The sequence below is a fragment of the Oncorhynchus nerka genome, linkage group LG9b (assembly GCF_034236695.1).
Source record: "Oncorhynchus nerka isolate Pitt River linkage group LG9b, Oner_Uvic_2.0, whole genome shotgun sequence".
Classification (NCBI taxonomy): Eukaryota; Metazoa; Chordata; class Actinopteri; order Salmoniformes; family Salmonidae; genus Oncorhynchus; species Oncorhynchus nerka.
The window spans coordinates 26,601,637-26,624,325 of NC_088424.1; the positions used below are offsets into that span (position 1 = coordinate 26,601,637).

The window sequence follows — 22,689 nt, forward strand, 5'->3', positions numbered from 1 at the left end:
AGGACTAAGATTGAATCCTACTACACTGGCTCCAAAGCTTGTCGGATGTGGCAGGACTTGCAAACTATTACAGACTACAAAGGGAAGCACAGCCGCGGGCTTCCCAGTGACACAAGCCTACCAGATGAGCTAAATGACTTCTACTTCTGTAACCATGAAGTGCTTTGAAAGGCTGGTCATGGCTTACATCAACACCATTCTCACAGAAACCCTAGACCCACCGCAATTTGCATACCGCCCCAACAGATCCACAGATGACGCAATCTCTATGGCACTCCACACTGCCCTTTCCCACCTGGACAAAAGGAACAACTACATGAGAATGCTATTCATTGACTACAGCTCAGCGTTCAACACCATAGTGCCTTTAAAGCTCATCATTAAGCTAAGGACCCTGGGACTACACACCTCCCTTTACAACTGGATCCTGGACTTCCTGACAGGCCGCCCCCAGGTGGTAAGGGTAGGTAACAACACATCTACCACATTGATCCTCAACACGGGGGCCCCTCAGGGGTGCGTGCTCAGTCCCCTACTGTACTCCCTGTTCACCCTAATGTACTCCCTGTTCACACACCATCCCTGTTCACTGCAAGGCCAAACACGAATCCAACACTATCATTAAGTTTGCAGATGACACAACAGTGGTAGGCCTGATCATCGACAATGATGAGACATCCTATAAGATGGAGATCAGAGACCTGGCCGTGTGGTGCCAGAATAACAACCTCTCCCTCAACGTGATCAAGACAAAGGAGATGATTGTGGACTACAGAAAAAGGAGGGCCGAGCACGCCTCCATTCTCATCGACAGGGCTATAGTGGAGCAGGCTGAGAGATTCCAGTTCCTTGGTGTCCACATCACGAACGAATTACCATGGTCCAAACACACCAAAACAGTTGTGAAGAGGGCACTACCATGCCTATTCCCCCCTCAGGAGACTGAACAGATTTGCTATGGGTCCTCAGTCCTCAGATCCTCAAAAATGTCTACATCTGAACAATCAAGAGCATCCTGAATGGTTGCATCACCGCCTGGTATAGCAACTACTCGGCCTCCGACCGCACTACAGAGGGTAGTGTGTACGGCCCAGTACATCACTGGGGCCAAGCTTCCTGCCATCCAGGACCTCTATACCAGGCAGTGTCAGGACGGCCCTAAAAATCTCCAAAGACTCCAACCACCCTTGTCATAGACTGTTCTCTCTGCTACCGCACGGCAAGCTGTACCGGAGCGCCATGTCTAGGCCTAAAAGGCTTCTTATCAGTTTCTACCCCAAGCCATAAAACTCCTTAAAAAGAGCTAATCAAATGTCTACCCGGACTATTTGTTATTTTTCTATTTTCTTCTTTCTTCTGCATTGTTGGTTAAGGGTTTGTAAGAAAGAATTTCATGGTTGTATTCAGCGTATGTGACAAATCAAATTTGATTTGAAAGATGTTTTGTGCATTCCCTGCCCTAGTCCTTGAATGTATTTATCCAATATGTGTCATTTGTCATGTATGCCCTCTCACACCTCCACAGAGCCTCACGGTTACTTAGAGATGATTGGTCACCTTCCCCAGTCCACAGATGAGGGCCTCCCAGACTCCTCCTCCAGCAGCCATAGGTCCTTCGGCTCCTCTCGCTCTGCCTTCACAAGTGGGACGCTCCAACGGACAGACAGGTATAGCCAATCACAAACAAGCCTTTCACATAATTATTGGAAGTCTAGCTCATGTTTATTCAAAGGTAATTTATTGGAATATACTGTAGTAGATGGTTATGGACCCAATCACAGATTTGTATATATACTGAAAAATATATAAATGCAACATGTAAAACATTGGTGCCATCTTTCATGAGCTGAAATAAAGATCCAAGAAATTTTCCACATGCACAAAAAGCATATTTCTCTAATATTTTGGACACAAATTAGTTTACATCCCTGTTAGTCAGCATTTCCCTTTTGCCAAGATAATCGATCCATCTGACAGGGGTGGCATATTAAGAAGCTGATTAAACAGCATGATCATTACACCGGTGCTTCTTGTGCCGGGGACAATAAAAGGCCACTCTAAAATGTGCAGTTCTGTCACATAACACAATGCCACGTCTCAAGTTTTGAGGGAGTGTGCAATTGGCATGCTGTTCGCAGGAACGTCCACCAGAGCTGTTGCCAGATAATTTGATGTTCATTTCTCTACCATAAGCCACCTCCAACGTCATTTTAGAGAATTTGGCAGTACATCCAACCAGCCTCACAACTGCAGACCATGTGTAACCATGCCAGCCCAGGACCTACACATTTGGCTTCTTCTCCTGTGGGATATTCTGAGACCAGCCACCAGGGCAGCTGATGAAACTGAGGAGTACTTCTGTCTGTGATAAAGCCCTTTTGTAGGGAAAAACTCATTCTGATTGGCTGGGCCTGGCTACCAAATGGGTGGACCTATGCCCTCCCCTGCCCAGTCATGTGAAATCCATCAATTAGGGCCTCATTTATTTATTTAAATTGATTAATTTCCTTATATGAACTGTAACTCAGTAGAATCATTGAAATTGTGGCATGTTGTGTTTATATTTTTGTTCAGTATAATTATGGTTATAGGCTACATGTTCTGAAAATACGTTATGGTCATACAGTTTGATTATAGTTGTGTTTTTGATTATCTTCTAATTTTGGTGTTCTTCCTTGTTTCTCCAGCCCCTCCATGGGTCAGCCCTGGCCAGAGGACAGAGCCCTCCTGAGCCGCCACGCCTCCCTCAGCACCTGCCCCACCCCCAGGCACCCCCCTCCCCACTCCATGTCCCTGGACTACGGACACCACTCCCCTCCCATGCACCCCCACCCGGCCCCCAACGCCCACAGCTCCCCCCGGGGAAGCCAACGGAGCCACATGGCCCGCTATGCCCTCACCCACAGCCCCGCACACAGCTTTGATGAGCAGGACGACTCAGGCCTGGGGAGCTACGGCACCGCCGACTGCCCAGTCTCTGCCTCTCCTCTACTGGGGAACGGCGGCATGGAGAGGGGCATGTTGATGTCTGGTTCCATGGACCAGCAGGGCACCATCCGGACCCAGCAGCACCAGCAGCTCCAGGCCCAGGGGGCCTTGCCTCCGCTGCTGCCCGAGAAGAGGAGGGCGTCAGACGGGGAGCACTCCCTGGGCACGGCCTCCCCAGCCCCCAGCGGGTTCTCCAGCCCACACAGCGGGAGCTCCCTCAGTATCCCCTTCCCCAATGTCCTGCCTGACCTCTCAGCCTCTGCACAGATGCCGGGCACTGCCTCACCTCTGCCAGGTAACCCTCTAGCTAGCACAGGCAATAGCCAATCACTTATATGAGCCAATGGCTTGGGTTGGTGCAATACTTTAAAGAAGGTAATCAGTACTGTATCCTTTAGGTACTGCCCTGTGAGTGTTCTCTGTCAATTTGGATTTGCCACATATGGATCTCTTTTAAACTTAGTGTTTGAATTCCTGAGGTCTTTGTGCATTGGCTAATCTCTGGTCTGTTTGTGATACTGTATTTCCAGATGTCCTGGCCATCAAGCAGGTGACTGTAAAATTTGTGCAAGACACATCGAAATTCTGGTACAAGCCTGATATCTCCAGGGACCAAGGTAAAAACATGAGGAAATACTTGTCTTGTCTACCAACTGTATTTTGTCTGCTGAATTTCCATGAAGCTCTTCAGCATGTTGAAAGTGATTTTGTCCAGTTTTAGCAGAGGCTCCAATTTGCAAACTCCTCCATGACACCATCGTTAAAATATCTTCCTCCTCTCCTCCTTTACTCCTTTACTCTATACTCCTCTTCTCCTCCTCCTCCTCTCAGCTATCTCAGTCCTGAAGGACAAAGAGCCTGGGTGTTTCATTGTACGCGACAGCCACTCCTTCAGAGGTGCCTATGGGCTGGCCATGAAGGTGGCCACACCCCCTCCCTCAGTCCTGCAGCAGACCAAGAGAGGTAGGCATTGGCTGAAATATATAAATGGGCGGAGCTTTGGTTCAACTCAAAGCGGTGCCTGTTTGATGTAGGAAATGGGAGTAGGATGATGATTGACGAAGCACATATATGCTGACCTAAATCCGTTTTAGGTTCACCCATGGTCATCATTAGAATTGTTGGAGAATAAGCTGATCCTAGATCTGTGCCTACAGGCAGGTTCCACCCTAGTTCCAGAACCTTTCAGTAGAACAGGGGTATCATGGAATGAGCCAACTGAGAGGCAGCATCCTGGGAATCTAACAATAACAATCACCATAAAAGCCCTCTACTATTACACCCCTATGACCTTACTTCCATGGAGGGAACATGATAGTCACCTCTCTGCCCCGCTCTCTACAACTCCTAGCTCTGGGTCTCTCTTCTGGGCAGTATCATGATAGAGCCAAGCAGCCCTTTTCTTTGCCAACTAGTCTTAGATGTGGCAGCTAGTGTTTCAAGACAAACAATAGACATGCTGTCTTTATAAACTTGCACAGATTTCAGTACTTTCTCCAGATATACTTTTTGCCTTACTTTACTTGACATACGCTGAAAAAAAAACAGCATAAACCAGCTTAGGCTGGTGACCAGCCTTCATTGTGTTTTCAATGGTTACCAGATTTCGTTGTGTTTTGGCGGGTGAACAGTCTTCTCTGTGTTTTTGCTGGTAACCAGACTTTGCTGTCTGCTGGTGACTAGCATTTTCAGTTTTTTTGCTGGTGACCAGCCTTAGCTGTGTTTTGGACACATAAGCTGGTCACCAGCATACCAGCCTATGCTGGTCACCCGCAAAACCAGCATCAAATCACATTATTCTGGCTTGCAAAGTGATGTCTAATTCCTATTGGAATCCAGCCTGACTGGGGATATCCAAAAATGTGAACTTTTATTCACACAATCTGCAATCAAAATGAGTCCCAGGGTTACCATTTCAGTAACAGGTGCATTAAGTCCAACTAACAGATTGGATTAGTTTATAAATTGTACTCTATTTATCTTTGTGTAGTATGAAAGTTGAAATAAATACAATTGTGTAAATGTCTAGTAGTTATGTCTAGATTTGTTTTAAAGCCCTGGATAGGCCACATACGCTATAAACAGGGTCCCTGTAAGACCACAATTGCTTTGCAGCATGTTCAGGATTTCTTTAAAAAGTGAGTCAGCATACCATTTGAATAAACTAGATATCCTAAATACAGTGCCTTGCGAAAGTATTCGGCCCCCTTGAACTTTGCGACCTTTTGCCACATTTCAGGCTTCAAACATAAAGATATAAAACTGTATTTTGTTGTGAAGAATCAACAACAAGTGGGACACAATCATGAAGTGGAACGACATTTATTGGATATTTCAAACTTTTTTTAACAAATCAAAAACTGAAAAATTGGGCGTGCAAAATTATTCAGCCCCTTTACTTTCAGTGCAGCAAACTCTCTCCAGAAGTTCAGTGAGGATCTCTGAATGATCCAATGTTGACCTAAATGACTAATGATGATAAATACAATCCACCTGTGTGTAATCAAGTCTCCGTATAAATGCACCTGCACTGTGATAGTCTCAGAGGTCCGTTAAAAGCGCAGAGAGCATCATGAAGAACACGGAACACACCAGGCAGGTCTGAGATACTGTTGTGAAGAAGTTTAAAGCGGTTTGGATACAAAAAGATTTCCCAAGGTTTAAACATCCCAAGGAGTACTGTGCAAGCGATAATATTGAAATGGAAGGAGTATCAGAACACTGCAAATCTACCAAGACCTGGCCGTCCCTCTAAACGCTCAGCTCATACAAGGAGAAGACTGATCAGAGATGCAGCCAAGAGGCCCATGATCACTCTGGATGAACTGCAGAGATCTACAGCTGAGGTGGGAGACTCTGTCCATAGGACAACAATCAGTCGTATATTGCACAAATCTGGCCTTTATGGAAGAGTGGCAAGAAGAAAGCCATTTCTTAAAGATATCCATAAAAAGTGTTGTTTAAAGTTTGCCACAAGCCACCTGGGAGACACACCAAACATGTGGAAGAAGGTGCTCTGGTCAGATGAAACCAAAATTAAACTTTTTGGCAACAATGCAAAACATAAAAGCAACACAGCTCATCACCCTGAACACATCATCCCCACTGTCAAACATGGTGGTGGCAGCATTATGGTTTGGGCGTGCTTTTCTTCAGCAGGGACAGGGAAGATGGTTAAAATTGATGGATGGAGCCAAATACAGGACCATTCTGGAAGAAAACCTGATGGAGTCTGCAAAAGACCTGAGACTGGGACGGAGATTTGTCTTCCAACAAGACAATGATCCAAAACATAAAGCAAAATCTACAATGGAATGGTTCAAAAATAAACATATCCAGGTGTTAGAATGGCCAAGTCAAAGTCCAGACCTGAATCCAATCGAGAATCTGTGGAAAGAACTGAAAACTGCTGTTCACAAATGCTCTCCATCCAACCTCACTGAGCTCGAGCTGTTTGTTACGCACGCCTCTATGAAGAGGGAACGCAACACCCTGCTACAACTAAACTCTCCGTGAAGTGAAAAAGGTATGGACTGTAAGAATGACAACAGGCAGAATGTGGTACCGTTTACAAGGACTTTATTCCTTTACACGGTAATATGGGGAAAAGGGGCTGGACGGAACCAAAGCAAAGAAAGTAAATCTCAAACCCCCTCCCCTCTATCTTACCTGCCTACCCACTACTTACTTACCTAATTTAGCACCACCTGGTGCCCTAACCAAAATACAGGGGTGGTCCGCCCAGGTCTTACCTAGTGTGCCTAGACAGCGAATATGCTACGGGTATATGTATGCCCGCGGGCCTCTTGCCTAAGCACTCCCTAGGTGCCTTCCCCTTCCTCCCCTGGGAACAAATGAAACAGAATATGAAACAATTTCACAAACAAACTAAGAAACAAAGGACATCAAAATAAGCTCTATCTGAGCAACAAACTCACAAAACATACCAACTCTCAGCAATGAACTCCCAGCAAAATCAACCTCTATCAAAATCTCTCTGCAATGACCTCCCAGAAAATCTCTCTCTCCTGAACAGAACACTGGCTTTTATATAGCTTCAGATTGAATGGGTAATTGGAGACAGCTGAGTCTTGATGAGGGGGCGGGGTCAGCTCTCCAATTAGCCATGGAGTCGACCAATCAGCTGCTTGAGGGATTTCAGGAAGCCATTTCCTGAAATAAACACATGCAAATATACAAACTACAATACATAAACTGGGGAACGTAACACTGTTTTGCAAGGAGGAATGGGAAAAAAATTCAGTCTCTCGATGTGCAAAACTGATAGAGACATACCCCAAGCGACGTACAGCTGTAATCGCAGCAAAAGGTGGCGCTACAAAGTATTAACTTAAGGGGGCTGAATAATTTTGCACGCCCAATTTTTCAGTTTTTGATTTGTTAAAAAAGTTTGAAATATCCAATAAATGTCGTTCCACTTCATGATTGTGTCCCACTTGTTGTTGATTCTTCACAAAAAATACAGTTTTATATCTTTATGTTTGAAGCCTGAAATGTGGCAAAAGGTCGCAAAGTTCAAGGGGGCCGAATACTTTCGCAAGGCACTGTAGTGTTGTGTTTACATTTTCTCAAAGTCAGCCAGCCAAGAGTAGGCTTACCTATAGGTGAGTATGGGTTACATTGACTGATCAATTGTTTAATTCAAGAGAGGTTTTATCTGAGCAAGGGTTCAACATCATTCCTGAAGCCAAATATATCTACAGGTCTACAATATGTGCAGGGTAATGTTCATGAATGTGTTGTAGCATTAACCAACCCTAACACCGAACATTACCATAACCACATGTTTCAATAAAAGACACACAAAACTGGTTATGCTATTAAAGAATCCACATTGAACAGGCCAATAAACTAATGTCTAACTTTATAAACGTGTTCTTAAGTTATTCACTATTTTGTTTACATCGCTTATGAGACTGGACATGGAATGGAAAGAGGTCAACAGAAGAATCCCAGACTTGGCAAATTAGAAAAACAAGATACCCAACTTTGACTGAAAATGCAATTAGGCTTCTTCCTGTAGCTTAGAACATGACACTTTTCCATTGACTTCTGCAAGAATCTTCATTGCGCACACGCGAATTACAGGAAGTAATGTAATCGCTCGTTGAGTCTCTTGGTAGATTACCGTCTCTGATTAAAGTTTCTCCAGTGATAAAGTTGTACATTTTCTGTGACAAAAAAGAAATGAGAGGATTTCATATTATACATGTCAGACACATAGTGTTCTATAATATACTTCAATCTGAACGTTTTGTTCACATAATGAGCCTTATGTCCCCGCTTCATCCTTTTCTTAAATGTTTTCTTTTCTTTTTTGTCTTTTTTTAATTGAATATCCAAAACATACAATTTGCTCGCAACAACTCCACCACACCAGTCATCCAACAGACTCCCATTCAGAGCGACACACAGAAGCATCTAGGGTCAATGCCCTGCTCAAGGGCACGACGACAGATCTCCCACAAGGACAAAAAGAAAACGGGGATGCAAACCCTCCAGGATCCTCCCACAGTTCCCCATAGCTGTCCCTCAACCACCCAAGACCCCTCCCACAGTCACCCCCCTCAGAAAAAAACAAGAAAATATATATATATTTTTTTATTCCATTCCCCACCCCCAAGAACCCCCCTCCCCCAATGCACCAACAACCAAGAAAATGAACTCATAAGATATGTGCGTGTCCTTGTATGTGTGTATTTGAATAAAAGTGTGTGTATATGCATGTTTACAAACTTCCTAATCCTAATCCTTTTCTTTAGGCTAATATACACAGGCTACAATAGTGTTTTATGAAATGTTACTAACATTATAGAAATAACTACACATTCTAGCTATACCAATAACACCAATAATCAATGCAAATATCCAATGTTTCTACTTGCAAGTAATTTCTAGCAGCAGTAAGGCCATCCCTTTCTTGCTCGTGTGCGTCTTCTACTAAAACAAGTCCACATGCTGAACAGCAACTAGCCATGTTGGAGTCCATTTCAGTGGGGGATGGGCAGTGCGGGCAATGTACAGTGCATTCGGAAAGTACTCAGACCCCTTCACCTTTTCCACATTTTGTTACGTTACAAAGTTATTCTAAAAACTACACCCAGTCACTACAAAGATACAGGCATCCTTCCTAACTCAGTTGCCGGAGAGGAAGGAAACTGCTCAGGGATTTCACCATGAGGCCAATGGTGACTTTAAAAAAGTTACACAGTTTAATGGCTGTGATAGGTGAAAACTGAGGATGGAGCAACAGTATTGTAGTTACTCCACAGTTACTACACCAGTGGTGTAAAGTACTTAGGTAAAAAAAAATCCATCTGGTTTGCTTCATTTAAGGAATTTGAAATGGTTTATACTTTTACTTTTGATACTTGAGTATATTTAAAACCAAATACTGTTAGACTCTTACTCAAGTAATATTTTACTGGGTGACTTTCACATTTTATATTAAGGTACCTTTCTTTTCACTTAAGTATGACAATTGAGTACTTTTTCCACCAGTGGTGAAAACAAGGAAGCTTGTACAGAATAGAAAATATTCCAAAACATGCATCCTGTTTGCAACAAAGCACTAAAGTAATACTGCAAAAAAAAAATGTGGCAAAGCAATTCATTTTTTTGCTGAATACAACGTTTTATGTTTGCAACAAATCCAGCACATCACATTACTGAGTACCACTCTCCATATTTTAAAGCATAGTGGTAGCTGCATCATGTTATGGGTATGATTGTAATCGTTAAGGACTGGGGAGTTTTTCCAAATGAAAAAATAAACAGAACGGTGCTAAGCACAGGCAAAACCGTTAAGGAAAAGCTGCTTTCCAACAGACACCGGGAGATTAATTCACCTTTCAGCAGGGCCAAATCTACACTGGAGTTGCTTAGCAATAAGACACCAATAAGACAGTAAAGGCTCCTGAGTGGCCGAGTTACAGTTTTGATTTAAATCTACTTGAAAATCTATGGCAAGACTTGAAAATGGTTGTCTAGCAATGATCAACAACCAATTTGACAGAGCTTGGATAATTTTGAAAATAATGTGCACATGTTGCACAATTCTGGTGTGGAAAGCTCTTAGAGACTTTATCCACTTTGAATTTAGGCTGTAACATAACAAAATGTGGAGTAATTCGAGGGCTATGAATACTTTCTGAAGGCACTAATTAATTGCAATTCAACTAATTAGTATCTGTACCAAAATAAAGGCAATTCACTCACAAGTAGTGCAAAAGGTATGCTATCTACCATGTAAAACCATCAAATTGTATGTATGTTTGTCCAACACATCTCAACAGTGTAAACATAAATGTTACCCGATAGTACACAATCGACCACAATAACTCCCACTAGCCTTGTTACAGATAATAGTAAAATACATGAACGGCTAAGTATAAATGATCAGTAAGTGTAAAAAAACAAAAAACAATGTGTACCATAAACTATTTGGAAAAGGTAACATTTATCTCGACATGTAATACCTGTTAGGTTTATGTACTCTTGTTTGTATATTTCTGTTTTTGTATTTGTTGTATTGTTCATAATAATAATAATTTAAAAAAGCTATGGCTAAACTAGCATTTAGCGTAAGGCTAGGCTAGCTAGTGAGCTTTCTAAAACAAATAACCTAAACATCTAACAACAAGGATTCAATAGTGCGACATATATGTATCTAAATCTGAGCCATCGTATAATCAAATTAAATCATCCAGAGGAAAAAATATATATTTATAACTTTGAAAAGTGTGCAGTGTAATTTTGTTAAGTTCACCTCCATGTTAAATCCTTTCCACCTAGTGTGGTTTCATTACTTATAATGGGGAGACTTAGCATTTTCTAGCTTCAACTGAAACTAATCTGTAAAACACGAGAAATGATGAGATGAGATAATTGGCTAGTTTCAGGAAAAGTTATCTCAATAGAATGAGGAAGTGAGGACACAATCACCAGTGTAAAGGCCACCAACCAACAGAGGGTGCCAATGCATTTCAGTGCATATTAATGCATAAACCTGAGGGATTCCAATAATGAAATCAAAGTAATAAAAATTATGGCTCACAAATAATACCCTTTTTTATATATATTTATATATATAAACACAAAACTGTGACCATACATTTTGTTAGTGCGGAGGGGTGGGGGTGCTCAAATGCCAAGTGAAGTGTCACGCCCTGACCATAGAGAGCTTTTTATTCTCTTTGTTGGTTAGGTCGGGGTGTGACTAGAGTGGGACATCTAGGTGATTATATTTCTATGTTGGCCTGGTATGGTTCCCAATCGGAGGCAGCTGTTTATCGTTGTCTCTGATTGGGGATCATATTTAGTCAGCCATTTCCCCGTTGTGGGATCTTGACTATGTATAGTTGCCTGTTAGCACTATAGCAGCTTCACTTTTCGTTTTGCATTTATTGTTTTCTTTGAGTTTCACTTCAAAATAAAGAGGATGGAACCATACCACGCTGCATCTTGGTCCACTCATTGTAACGATCGTGACAGAAGATCCCACCAACAACGGACCAAGCAGTGTGCCCAGGAGGAAAGCCAGGAGTGGAGGACATCCTGGACGTGGGAAGAGATTATGGCAGGAGACAGAAGCCTGCCATGGAAGCAGGCGGAAGTAGCGAGGGAGCAACAACGACGACACCGGGGATCGCAGCCACGACGGAAGCCCGAGAGGCAGCCTCAAAACATTTGGGGGGTGGCACACGGAGTGGTCTGCGACGCTGAGGGGTGAGTCAGAGACCGAGGAGGAATATTGGGACAGATTGAGCGAGGAGTGGGCGGCGAAAGTTGAGGGGAGTGAACCAGAGACTGTCAGTGAGTTGAGGGATAATGTGGAGGAGAGAGAAATGAGAGAGTTATTGAATTGGTGGAGGATGCACGACATTTGCCCTAAGGAGCGTGTTATCGATTTAAAGCCACCTGAGTCAGCTCTCCGTACTTGTCCTGAGAAGTGTGTTAAAGTTCCGGTACAAGTGATGCCGGCTATACGCACCAGGTCTCCAGTATGCCTTCCCAGCCCAGTACGTCCTGTGCCAACTCTCCGTACTTGTCCTGAGAAGTGTGTTAAAGTTCCGGTACAATTGATGCCGGCTATACGCACCAGGTCTCCAGTGCGCATCCACAGTCCAGTACGTCATGTGCCTCCTCCCCGCACTCGCCCTGAGGTGCGTGTCACCAGCCCTGTGCCACCTGTACTGGCCCCACGCATCAGGCCTCCAGTGCACCTTCACAGTCCAGTATGTCCTGTGCCTCCTCCCCGCACTTGCCCTGAGGTGCGTGTCACCAGCCCGGTGCCACCTGTACCGGCCCCACGCATCAGGCCTCCAGTGCTTCTCCACAGTTCAGAGCTTCCGGTGACAGTTCCCAGTCCGAAACCTCCGGCGACCGTCCACAGTCCGGAACCTCCTGAGACGGTCCACGGTCAAGTTCCTCCGGCGATGAGCCACGGTCCGGAGCTTCCAGCGACGATCCCCGCACCAGAGCCGCCATTGAGGATGATGTATCCACGAGCGTAGTGGGTACTTCAACCCGCACCGGAGCCGCCCCCAATGTAGATGCCCACCCGAACCCTCCCCTATTGAGTCCCCTATTGATTAATTAATGAATCAATAATTTATCTCATGCTATACAAAGATAAATAACATACACTTTTCTAAACTAATCCAATCCAACCCTAGCAGTCTTTCTGAATGCAGATTATGGAATTCCACTCCGGCTAAATTTGTATTACTTTATTACTTAATTTTTAAAACTTTGCAAGCCAGCATAATGTGACTTGATGCTGGTTTTGCTTCAGCTTATATTTATTTCCAAAACACAGCAAAGGCTGTTCACCAGTAAAAACACAACAAGGGCTGGTCACCAGCGAAAACACAGCGAAGGCTGGTCTGCCAGCATAACTAGCTAGACCATGCTGGTCAGACCAGCTTGACCAGCTAGACCATGCTAGTCTTCCAGCATAACCTGCAGGGGTGGGCAGATCCAGTCCTCGAGGGCCTGATTGGTGTCAAGGTTTTTCCCCAGCCCCGGCTAACACACCTGACTCCAATAATCACCTAATCGTGATCTTCAGTTTAGAATGAATTTTGATTATTCAGCTGTGTTCGATAGGGATGGAGAACAAGTGTGACATCAATCAGGCCCCAGAGGACTGTAGTTGCCCGCCCCTGATGCTGGTTGGCCAGCAGAACCAGTTAGACCATGCTGGTCAAACCAGCTTGACCAGCATCCGACCAGCTTAGACCACATGGACCAGATTGGAATTCATCCTGGTTTATGCAGTTTTTTTTCAGCAGCACAGTTAATGTTTTACAAAGCACATTGAAAGCACAGCCACAATTAAATTCAGAAATAGCCAGTCATGCAATATTTTGCTTTGTTCATGCTTCCTGGAACTAATGTATTTTTTTATGGCCGATGCCATTTCAAATCAAATCAAATTGTATTTGTCACATACACCGAATACAACAGGTGTAGACCTTTTCGTGAAATGCTTACTTACAGGCCCTTAACCAATAATGCAGTTCAAGAAATAGAGTTAAGAAAATATTTCCTAAATAAACTAAAGTAAAAAAATGTAATCTAATCAAAAATTATCACAAGAAAATGACATAACAACAATGAGGCTATATACAGGCTATACCGGTACCGAGTCAATGTGCGGGGGTACAGGTTAGTCAAGGTAATATGTAAAGTGACTATGCATAGATAATTACACATGGAGTAAACAATAAACAATAAACAAGTCAATAACATAGTAGGAAAAAAAATCTATATACAGTGCCTTGCGAAAGTATTCGGCACCCTTGAACTTTGCGACCTTTTGCCACATTTCAGGCTTCAACCATAAAGATATAAAACTGTATTTTTTTGTGAAGAATTAAGAACAAGTGGGACACAATCATGAAGTGGAACGACATTTATTGGATATTTCAAACTTTTTTAACAAATCAAAAACTGAAAAATTGGGCGTGCAAAATTATTCAGCCCCTTTACTTTCAGTGCAGCAAACTCTCTCCAGAAGTTCAGTGAGGATCTCTGAATGATCCAATGTTGACCTAAATGACTAATGATGATAAATACAATCCACCTGTGTGTAATCAAGTCTCCGTATAAATGCACCTGCACTGTGATAGTCTCAGAGGTCCGTTAAAAGCGCAGAGAGCATCATGAAGAACAATGAACAAACCAGGCAGGTCCGAGATACTGTTGTGAAGAAGTTTAAAGCCGGATTTGGATACAAAAATATTTCCCAAGCTTTAAACATCCCAAGGAGCACTGTGCAAGCGATAATATTGAAATGGAAGGAGTATCAGACCACTGCAAATCTACCAAGACCTGGCCGTCCCTCTAAACGCTCAGCTCATACAAGGAGAAGACTGATCAGAGATGCAGCCAAGAGGCCCATGATCACTCTGGATGAACTGCAGAGATCTACAGCTGAGGTGGGAGACTCTGTCCATAGGACAACAATCAGTCGTATATTGCACAAATCTGGCCTTTATGGAAGAGTGGCAAGAAGAAAGCCATTTTACCTGCTGTTTGTTGTGCTAGCGGATTAGCCTCGCCTACTGTTTTTAGCTAGCTTTCCAAATTCAACACCTGTGATTACTGTATGCCTCGCTGTATGTCTCTCTCAGATGTCAATATGCCTTGTATACTGTTGTTCAGGTTAGTTATAATTGTTTTAGTTCACAATGGAGCCCCTAGACCCACTCTGCATACCCCTGTTACCTCCTTTGTCCCACCTCCCACACATGCGGTGACCTCACCCATTACAACCAGCATGTCCAGAGATACAACCTGTCTCATCATCACCCAGTGCCTGGGCTTACCTCCGCTGTACCCGCACCCCACCATACCCCTGTCTGTGCATTATGCCCTGAATATATTCTACCATGCCCAGAAACCTGCTCCTCTTATCCTCTGCCCCCAACGCTCTAGGCGACCAGTTTTGATAGCCTTTAGCCGCACCCTCATACTACTCCTTCTCTGTTCCGCGGGTGATGTGGAGGTAAACCCAGGCCCTGCATGTCCCCAGGTACCCTCATTTGTTGACTTCTGTGATCGAAAAAGCCTTGGTTTTATGCATGTCAACATCAGAAGCCTCCTCCCTAAGTTTGTTTTACTCACTGCTTTAGCACACTCTGCTAACCCTGATGTCCTTGCCGTGTCTGAATCCTGGCTCAGGAAGGCCACCAAAAATTCAGAGATTTCCATACCCAACTATAACATCTTCCGTCAAGATAGAACTACCAAAGGGGCGGAGTTGCAGTCTACTGCAGAGATAGCCTGCAAAGTAACGTCATACTTTCCAGGTCCATACCCAAACAGTTCGAACTACTAATTTTGAAAATTACCCTCTCCAGAAATAAGTCTCTCACTGTTGCCGCCTGCTACCGGCCACCCTCAGCTCCCAGCTGTGCCCTGGACACCATTTGTGAATTGATCGCCCCCATCTAGCTTCAGAGTTTGTTCTGTTAGGTGACCTAAACTGGGATATGCTTAACACCCCGGCAGTCCTACAATGTAAGCTAGATGCCCTCAATCTCACTCAAATCATCAAGGAACCCACCAGGTACAACCCTAACTCTGTAAACAAGGGCACCCTCATAGACGTCATCCTGACCAACTGGCCCTCCAAATACACCTCCGCTGTCTTCAACCAGGATCTCAGCGATCACTGCCTCATTGCCTGTATCCGCCACGGAGCCGCAGTCAAACGACCACCCCTCATCACTGTCAAACGCTCCCTAAAACACTTCTGTGAGCAGGCCTTTCTAATCGACCTGGCCCGGGTATCCTGGAAGGACATTGACCTCATCCCGTCAGTTGAGGATGCCTGGTCATTCTTTAAAAGTAACTTCCTCACCATTTTAGATAAGCATGCTCCGTTCAAAAAATGCAGAACCAAGAACAGATACAGCCCTTGGTTCACTCCAGACCTGACTGCCCTCGACCAGCACAAAAACATCCTGTGGCGGACTGCAATAGCATCGAATAGCCCCGTGATATGCAACTGTTCAGGAAGTCAGGAACCAATACACGCAGTCAGTCAGGAAAGCTAAGGCCAGCTTCTTCAGGCAGAAGTCCTGTAGCTCCAACTCCAAAAAGTTCTGGGACACTTGCATCCTGTAGCTCCAACTCCAAAAGTTCTGGGACACTGTGAAGTCCATGGAGAACAAGAGTACCTCCTCCCAGCTGCCCACTGCACTGAGGCTAGGTAACACGGTCTCCACCGATAAATCCACGATTATCGAAAGCTTCAATAAGCACTTCTCAACGGCTGGCCATGCCTTCCGCCTGGCTACTCCAACCTCGGCCAACAGCTCCGCCCCCCCAAGCAGCTCCTCGCCCAAGCCTCTCCAGGTTCTCCTTTACCCAAATCCAGATAGCAGATGTTCTGAAAGAGCTGCAAAACCTAGACCCGTACAAATCAGCTGGGCTTGACAATCTGGACCCTCTATTTCTGAAACTATCTGCCGCCATTGTCGCAACCCCTATTACCAGCCTGTTCAACCTCTCTTTCATATCGTCTGAGATCCCCAAGGATTGGAAAGCTGCATAACAGTCATCCCCCTCTTCAAAGGGAGACACCCTGGACCCAAACTGCTATAGACCTATATCCATCCTGCCCTGCCTATCTAAGGTCTTGAAAACAACTACAGCCAAGTCAACAAACAGGTCACTGACCATCTCGAATCCCACCGTACCTTCTCCGCTGTGCAATCTGGTTTCCGAGCCGGTCACCACTGGGTGCACCTCAGCCACGCTCAAGGTACTAAACGATATCATAACCGCTATCGATAAAAGACAGTACTGTGCAGCCGTCTTCATCGACCTCGCCAAGGCTTTCGACTCTGTCAATCACCATATTCTTATCGGCAGACTCAATAGCCTCGGTTTCTCGGATGACTGCCTTGCCTGGTTCACCAATTACTTTGCAGACAGAGTTCAGTGTGTCAAATCGGAGGGCATGCTGTCCGGTCCTCTGGCAGTCTCTATGGGGGTGGAACAAACTGCCACAGGTTCAATTCTCGGGAATACCGACTCTTTTCTCTGTATATATCAATGATGTTGCTCTTGCTGCGGGCGATTCCCTGATCCACCTCTACGCAGACGACACCATTCTATATACTTTCGGCCCGTCATTGGAAACTGTGCTATCTAACCTCCAAACGAGCTTCAATGCCATACAGCACTCCTTCCGTGGCCTCCAACTGCTCTTAAACGCGAGTAAAACCAAATGCATGCTTTTCAACCGATCGCTGCCTGCACCCGCATGCCCGACTAGCATCACCACCCTGGATGGTTCCGACCTTGAATATGTGGACATCTATAAGTACCTAGGTGTCTGGCTAGACTGCAAACTCTCCTTCCAGACTCACATAAAACATCTCCAATCGAAAATCAAATCAAGAGTCGGCTTTCTATTCCGCAACAAAGCCTCCTTCACTCACGCCACCAAGCTTACCCTAGTAAAACTGACTATCCTACCGATCCTCGATTTCGGCGATGTCATCTACAAAATGGCTTCCAACACTCTACTCAGCAAACTGGATGCAGTCTATCATAGTGCCATCCGTTTTGTCACCAAAGCACCTTATACCACCCACCACTGCGACTTGTATGCTCTAGTCGGCTGGCCCTCGCTACATATTCGTCGCCAGACCCACTGGCTCAGGTCATCTACAAGTCCATGCTAGGTAAAGCTCCGCCTTATCTCAGTTCACTGGTCACGATGGCAACACCCATCCGTAGCACACGCTCCAGCAGGTGTATCTCACTGATCATCCCTAAAGCCAACACCTCATTTGGCCGCCTTTCGTTCCAGTACTCTGCTGCCTGTGACTGGAATGAACTGCAAAAATCGCTGAAGTTGGAGACTTTTATCTCCCTCACCAACTTCAAACATCAGCTATCCGAGCAGCTAACCGATCGCTGCAGCTGTACATAGTCTATTGGTAAATAGCCCACCCATTTTCACCTACCTCATCCCCATACTGTTTTTATACTGTTTTTTTATTTTATTTATTTATTTATTTACTTTTCTGCTCTTTTGCACACCAATATCTCTACCTGTACATGACCATCTGATCATTTATCACCCCAGTGTTAATCTGCAAAATTGTATTATTCGCCTACCTCCTCATGCCTTTTGCACACATTGTATATAGACTGCCCATTTTTTTCTACTGTGTTATTGACTTGTTAATTGCTTACTCCATGTGTAACTCTGTGTTGTCTGTTCACACTGCTATGCTTTATCTTGGCCAGGTCGCAGTTGCAAATGAGAACTTGTTCTCAACTAGCCTACCTGGTTAAATAAAGGTGAAATAAAAAAATAAAAATTTCTTAAAGATATCCATAAAAAGTGCCGTTTAAAGTTTGCCACAAGCCACCTGGGAGACACACCAAACATTTGGAAGAAGGTGCATTGGTCAGATGAAACCAAAATTGAACTTTTTGGCAACAATGCAAAACGTTATGTTTGGCGTAAAAGCAACACAGCTCATCACCCTGAACACACCATCCCCACTGTCAAACATGGTGGTGGCAGCATCATGGTTTGGGCCTGCTTTTCTTCAGCAGGGACAGGGAAGATGGTTAAAATTGATGGGAAATGGATGGAGCCAAATACAGGACCATTCTGGAAGAAAACCTGATGGAGTCTGCAAAAGACCTGAGACTGGGACAGAGATTTGTCTTCCAACAAGACAATGATCCAAAACATAAAGCAAAATCTACAATGGAATGGTTCAAAAATAAACATATCCAGGTGTTAGAATGGCCAAGTCAAAGTCCAGACCTGAATCCAATCGAGAATCTGTGGAAAGAACTGAAAACTGCTGTTCACAAATGCTCTCCATCCAACCTCACTGAGCTCGAGCTGTTTTGCAAGGAGGAATGGGGAAAAAATTCAGTCTCTCGATGTGCAAAACTGATAGAGACATACCCCAAGTGACTTACAGCTGTAATCGCAGCAAAAGGTGGTGCTACAATGTATTAACTTAAGGGGGCTGAATAATTTTGCACGCCCAATTTTTCAGTTTTTGATTTGTTAAAAAAGTTTGAAATATCCAATAAATGTCGTTCCACCTCATGATTGTGTCCCACTTGATGTTGATTCTTCACAAAAAAATACAGTTTTATATCTTTATGTTTGAAGCCTGAAATGTGGCAAAAGGTCGCAAAGTTCAAGGGGGCCGAATACTTTCGCAAGGCACTGTACATTGTGTGCAAAAGGCATGAGGAGGTAGGCAATAAATAGACCATAGGAGTGAATAATTACAATTGAGCAGATTAACACTGGAGTGGTAAATGATCAGATGAACATGTGCAGGTAGAGATACTGGTGTGCAAAAGAGCAGAAAAGTAAATAAAATAAAAACAGTATGGGGATGAGGCAGATAAATTGGGAGGGCTATATACCGATGGACTATGTATAGCTGCAGCGAACGGTTAGCTGCTCAGATAGCAGATGTTTAAAGTTGATGAGGGAGATAAGTCTCCACCTTGAGAGATTTTTGCAATTAGTTCCAGTCGCAGGCAGCAGAGAACTGGAAGGAAAGGCGGCCAAATGAGGTTTTGGCTTTAGGGATGATCAGTGAGATACACCTGCTGGAGCGCGTGCTATGGGTGGGTGTTGCCATCGTGACCAGTGAACTGAGATAAGGTGGAGCTTTACCTAGCATGGACTTGTAGATGACCTGGAGCCAGTGGGTCTGGCGACGAACTTGTAGTGAGGGCCAGCCGACTAGAGCATACAGGTCACAGTGGTAGTGGTATAAGGTGCTTTAGTAACAAAACGGATGGCACTGTGATAAACTGCATCCAGTTTGCTGAGTAGAGTATTGGAAGCTATTTTGTAGATGACATCGCCAAAGTCGAGGATCGGTAGGATAGTCAGTTTTACTAGGGTAAGTTTTGCGGCGTGAGTGAAGGAGGCTTTGTTGCGAAATAGAAAGCCGACTCTAGATTTGATTTTGGAATGGAGATGTTTGATATGAGTCTGGAAGGAGAGTCTGCAGTCTAGCCAGACACCTAGGTACTTATAGATGTCCACATATTCTAGGTCGGAACCATCCAGGGTGGTGATGCTAGTTGGGCGTGCGGGTGCAGGCAGCGAACGGTTGAAAAGCATGAATTTAGTTTTACTAGCGTTTAAGAGCAGTTAGAGGCCACGGAAGGAGTGTTGTATGGAATTGAAGCTTGTTTGGAGCTTAGATAGCACAGTGTCCAAGGAAGGGCCAGAAGTATACAGAATGGTGTCGTCTGCGTAGAGGTGGATCAGGAAATCACCCACAGCAAGAGCAACATCATTGATATATACAGAGAAAAGAGTCGGCCCGAGAATTGAACCCTGTGGTACCCCCATAGAGACTGCCAGAGGACCGGACAACATGTCCTCCGATTTGACACACTGAACTCTGTCCGCAAAGTAGTTGGTGAACCAGGCAAGGCAGTCATTAGATAAACCGAAGCTACTGAGTCTGCCGATAAGAATATGGTGATTGACAGAGTCGAAAGCCTTGGCTAGGTCGATGAAGACGGCTGCACAGTACTGTCATGTACTGCTTGCCATGTGGTAGCAGAGAGAACAAACAGTCTATGACTTGGGTGACTTGATTCTTTGGCAATTTTTTGGTCCTTCCTCTGACACTGTGTCGTGGAAATTTCCTCCATTTACCAAATCATGGGAGCAAACCACACACACAAGTCAGAGTTAGTTATCAAAGTCCATTTTTAATTATATGAGCTCTATCACAATCCTGTGACTCTCAGGTAATTCAGTGTCTCTCAGTGAATTCTCTGAGAGTCCCTTCTGCATTGCAACTGCGATCCTTTATAGCAAAGATACACAGGATAAGACAGCATCGGCATAATTCATTGTTCAGCTTTGTCTCCTTTCTCAAACTCAGAACCATAAACCAATCCTCCATATCAACAGGCATATATCAAATTGTCATTTAGATACAACCAATTCTAAATACAATCCTGGACAAGATCACAGAGACACACTGACTGGCACACAGACATTGTGGAGCAAAAGATATGTTTACACATGATGACACTTTGACCTCTCCCCTCTCTGCGGCCCATGCAACTTAGTCTTGACATAGAACAGATAACTGCAACCTCGCCACAGTATTATACACAAATACCATTCTGATGAGAAGTAACCTATAAACATATGATGAATATAAAACATCTTACCTATGTTACCAACAAATTCTGATTATTCCACAACAACTGCCTAGTATATAGGTCCTGGATGGCAGGAAACTTGGCCCCAGGGATGTAGCGCCTTACGGTCAGATGCCGAGCAGTTGCCATACCATGATACTTCTTTGGTGATGTGGACACCAAGGAACTTGAACCTCTCGACCCACTCCACTTCATTCCCTTCGATGTTAATGGGGGCCTGTCCGGCCCTCCTTTTCCTATAGTCCACGATCAGCATTGAGGGAGAGGTTGTTGTCCTGGCACCACACTGCCTGGCCTCTGACCCCCTCCCTATAGGCTGTCTCATCGCTGTCGGTGATCAGGCCTACCACTGTTGTGTAGTCAGCAAACTTAATAATGGTGTTGGAGTCCTGCTTGGTCATGCAGTCATGGGTGAACAGGGAGTACAGGAGGGTACTAAAGCACACACCCCTGAGGGGCCCCTGTGTTGAGGATCAGCATGGCAGATGTGTTGTTGCCTACCCTTACCACCTGGGGGCAGCCCGTCAGGAAGTCCAGGATCAAGTTGCAGAGGGAGGTGTTTAGTCCCAGGATCCTTAGCTTAGTGAGTGCTATGGTGTTGAACGCTGAGATGTAGTCAATTAACAGCATTCTCACATAGGTGTTCCTTTTGTCCAGGTGGTAAAGGGCGGTGTGGAGTGTGATTGAGATTGCGTCATCTGTGGATCTGTTGTCATCTGTGGATCTGTCCTTCAAACATGAAGGACTTCTAAAGAAAAGAGAAATCATTATGATAATCTCAAGTCATATTCAGACATATTTCTAGGAATAGGCCTACAGAACACTAAGCTTGATATTTTTTACCCCGAACTTCTACCCTAACTAGGGCTGTGACGTTCATGGAATTTTGGATGATTGTTATTGGTCATATTGGTCAGCCAAATGACCACCGTCACCGTTATAATTGTTTGAATAGAAGAAAAAAAAAGTGTTTCATTTTTATAGTTTTTTTTTTAAAGCTCCTCTCCTGGAATCCTGCTGCTGCAGGGAGGGGGGCATTTCCTAGGCAACCAAAGACTTGTTTGCTACAACACCTTGCTTGTTTCAGCAAGGAGCAACAAAGTTGAATCACTTGTAAAGAGTCCATGTTACCGCTGAAACGGACTCAATCGCACGAATGCCCGGCTGTCACATCTTCAGTCAGCTGTTCATTCCAAACAAATTTACGCTTATGACGGTTATTTTATTTTCGTGAATGTCTCCATCCAGATTCGTCGATTACATAATTATACGGTAATTGTGCCAGCCCTAACCCTAACCCAAAGGAACATGATCAACTAATGTGAATACTTCTGGAATGTGTTGGTGTTGCTCTCTGGGAAAGAAAGAAAATGGGTGCTGATAGTAATCCTGTAAGGCCTCAGACACACCAATAGTGTTTGCTGGCCGAGAGTACTTAGCACCTGTGAACAGAGTGCCGGCCATAATTTCCAA

General features: G+C 44.4%; 1 protein-coding gene across 2 annotated transcripts in view; it reads left to right on the forward strand.

Annotated features, from left to right (window-relative positions):
• Positions 1-22,689, forward strand: part of LOC115114517 (tensin-3) — an 82,654-nt gene that overhangs the window by 54,506 nt on the left and 5,459 nt on the right. For both annotated transcript variants that reach the window (XM_029642819.2, XM_029642818.2), the window contains exons 17-20: positions 1,526-1,667; positions 2,688-3,283; positions 3,519-3,605; positions 3,820-3,951. In XM_029642819.2, coding sequence (XP_029498679.1) covers positions 1,526-1,667; positions 2,688-3,283; positions 3,519-3,605; positions 3,820-3,951 — 957 coding nt within the window. The remainder of the gene's footprint in view (positions 1-1,525; positions 1,668-2,687; positions 3,284-3,518; positions 3,606-3,819; positions 3,952-22,689) is intronic.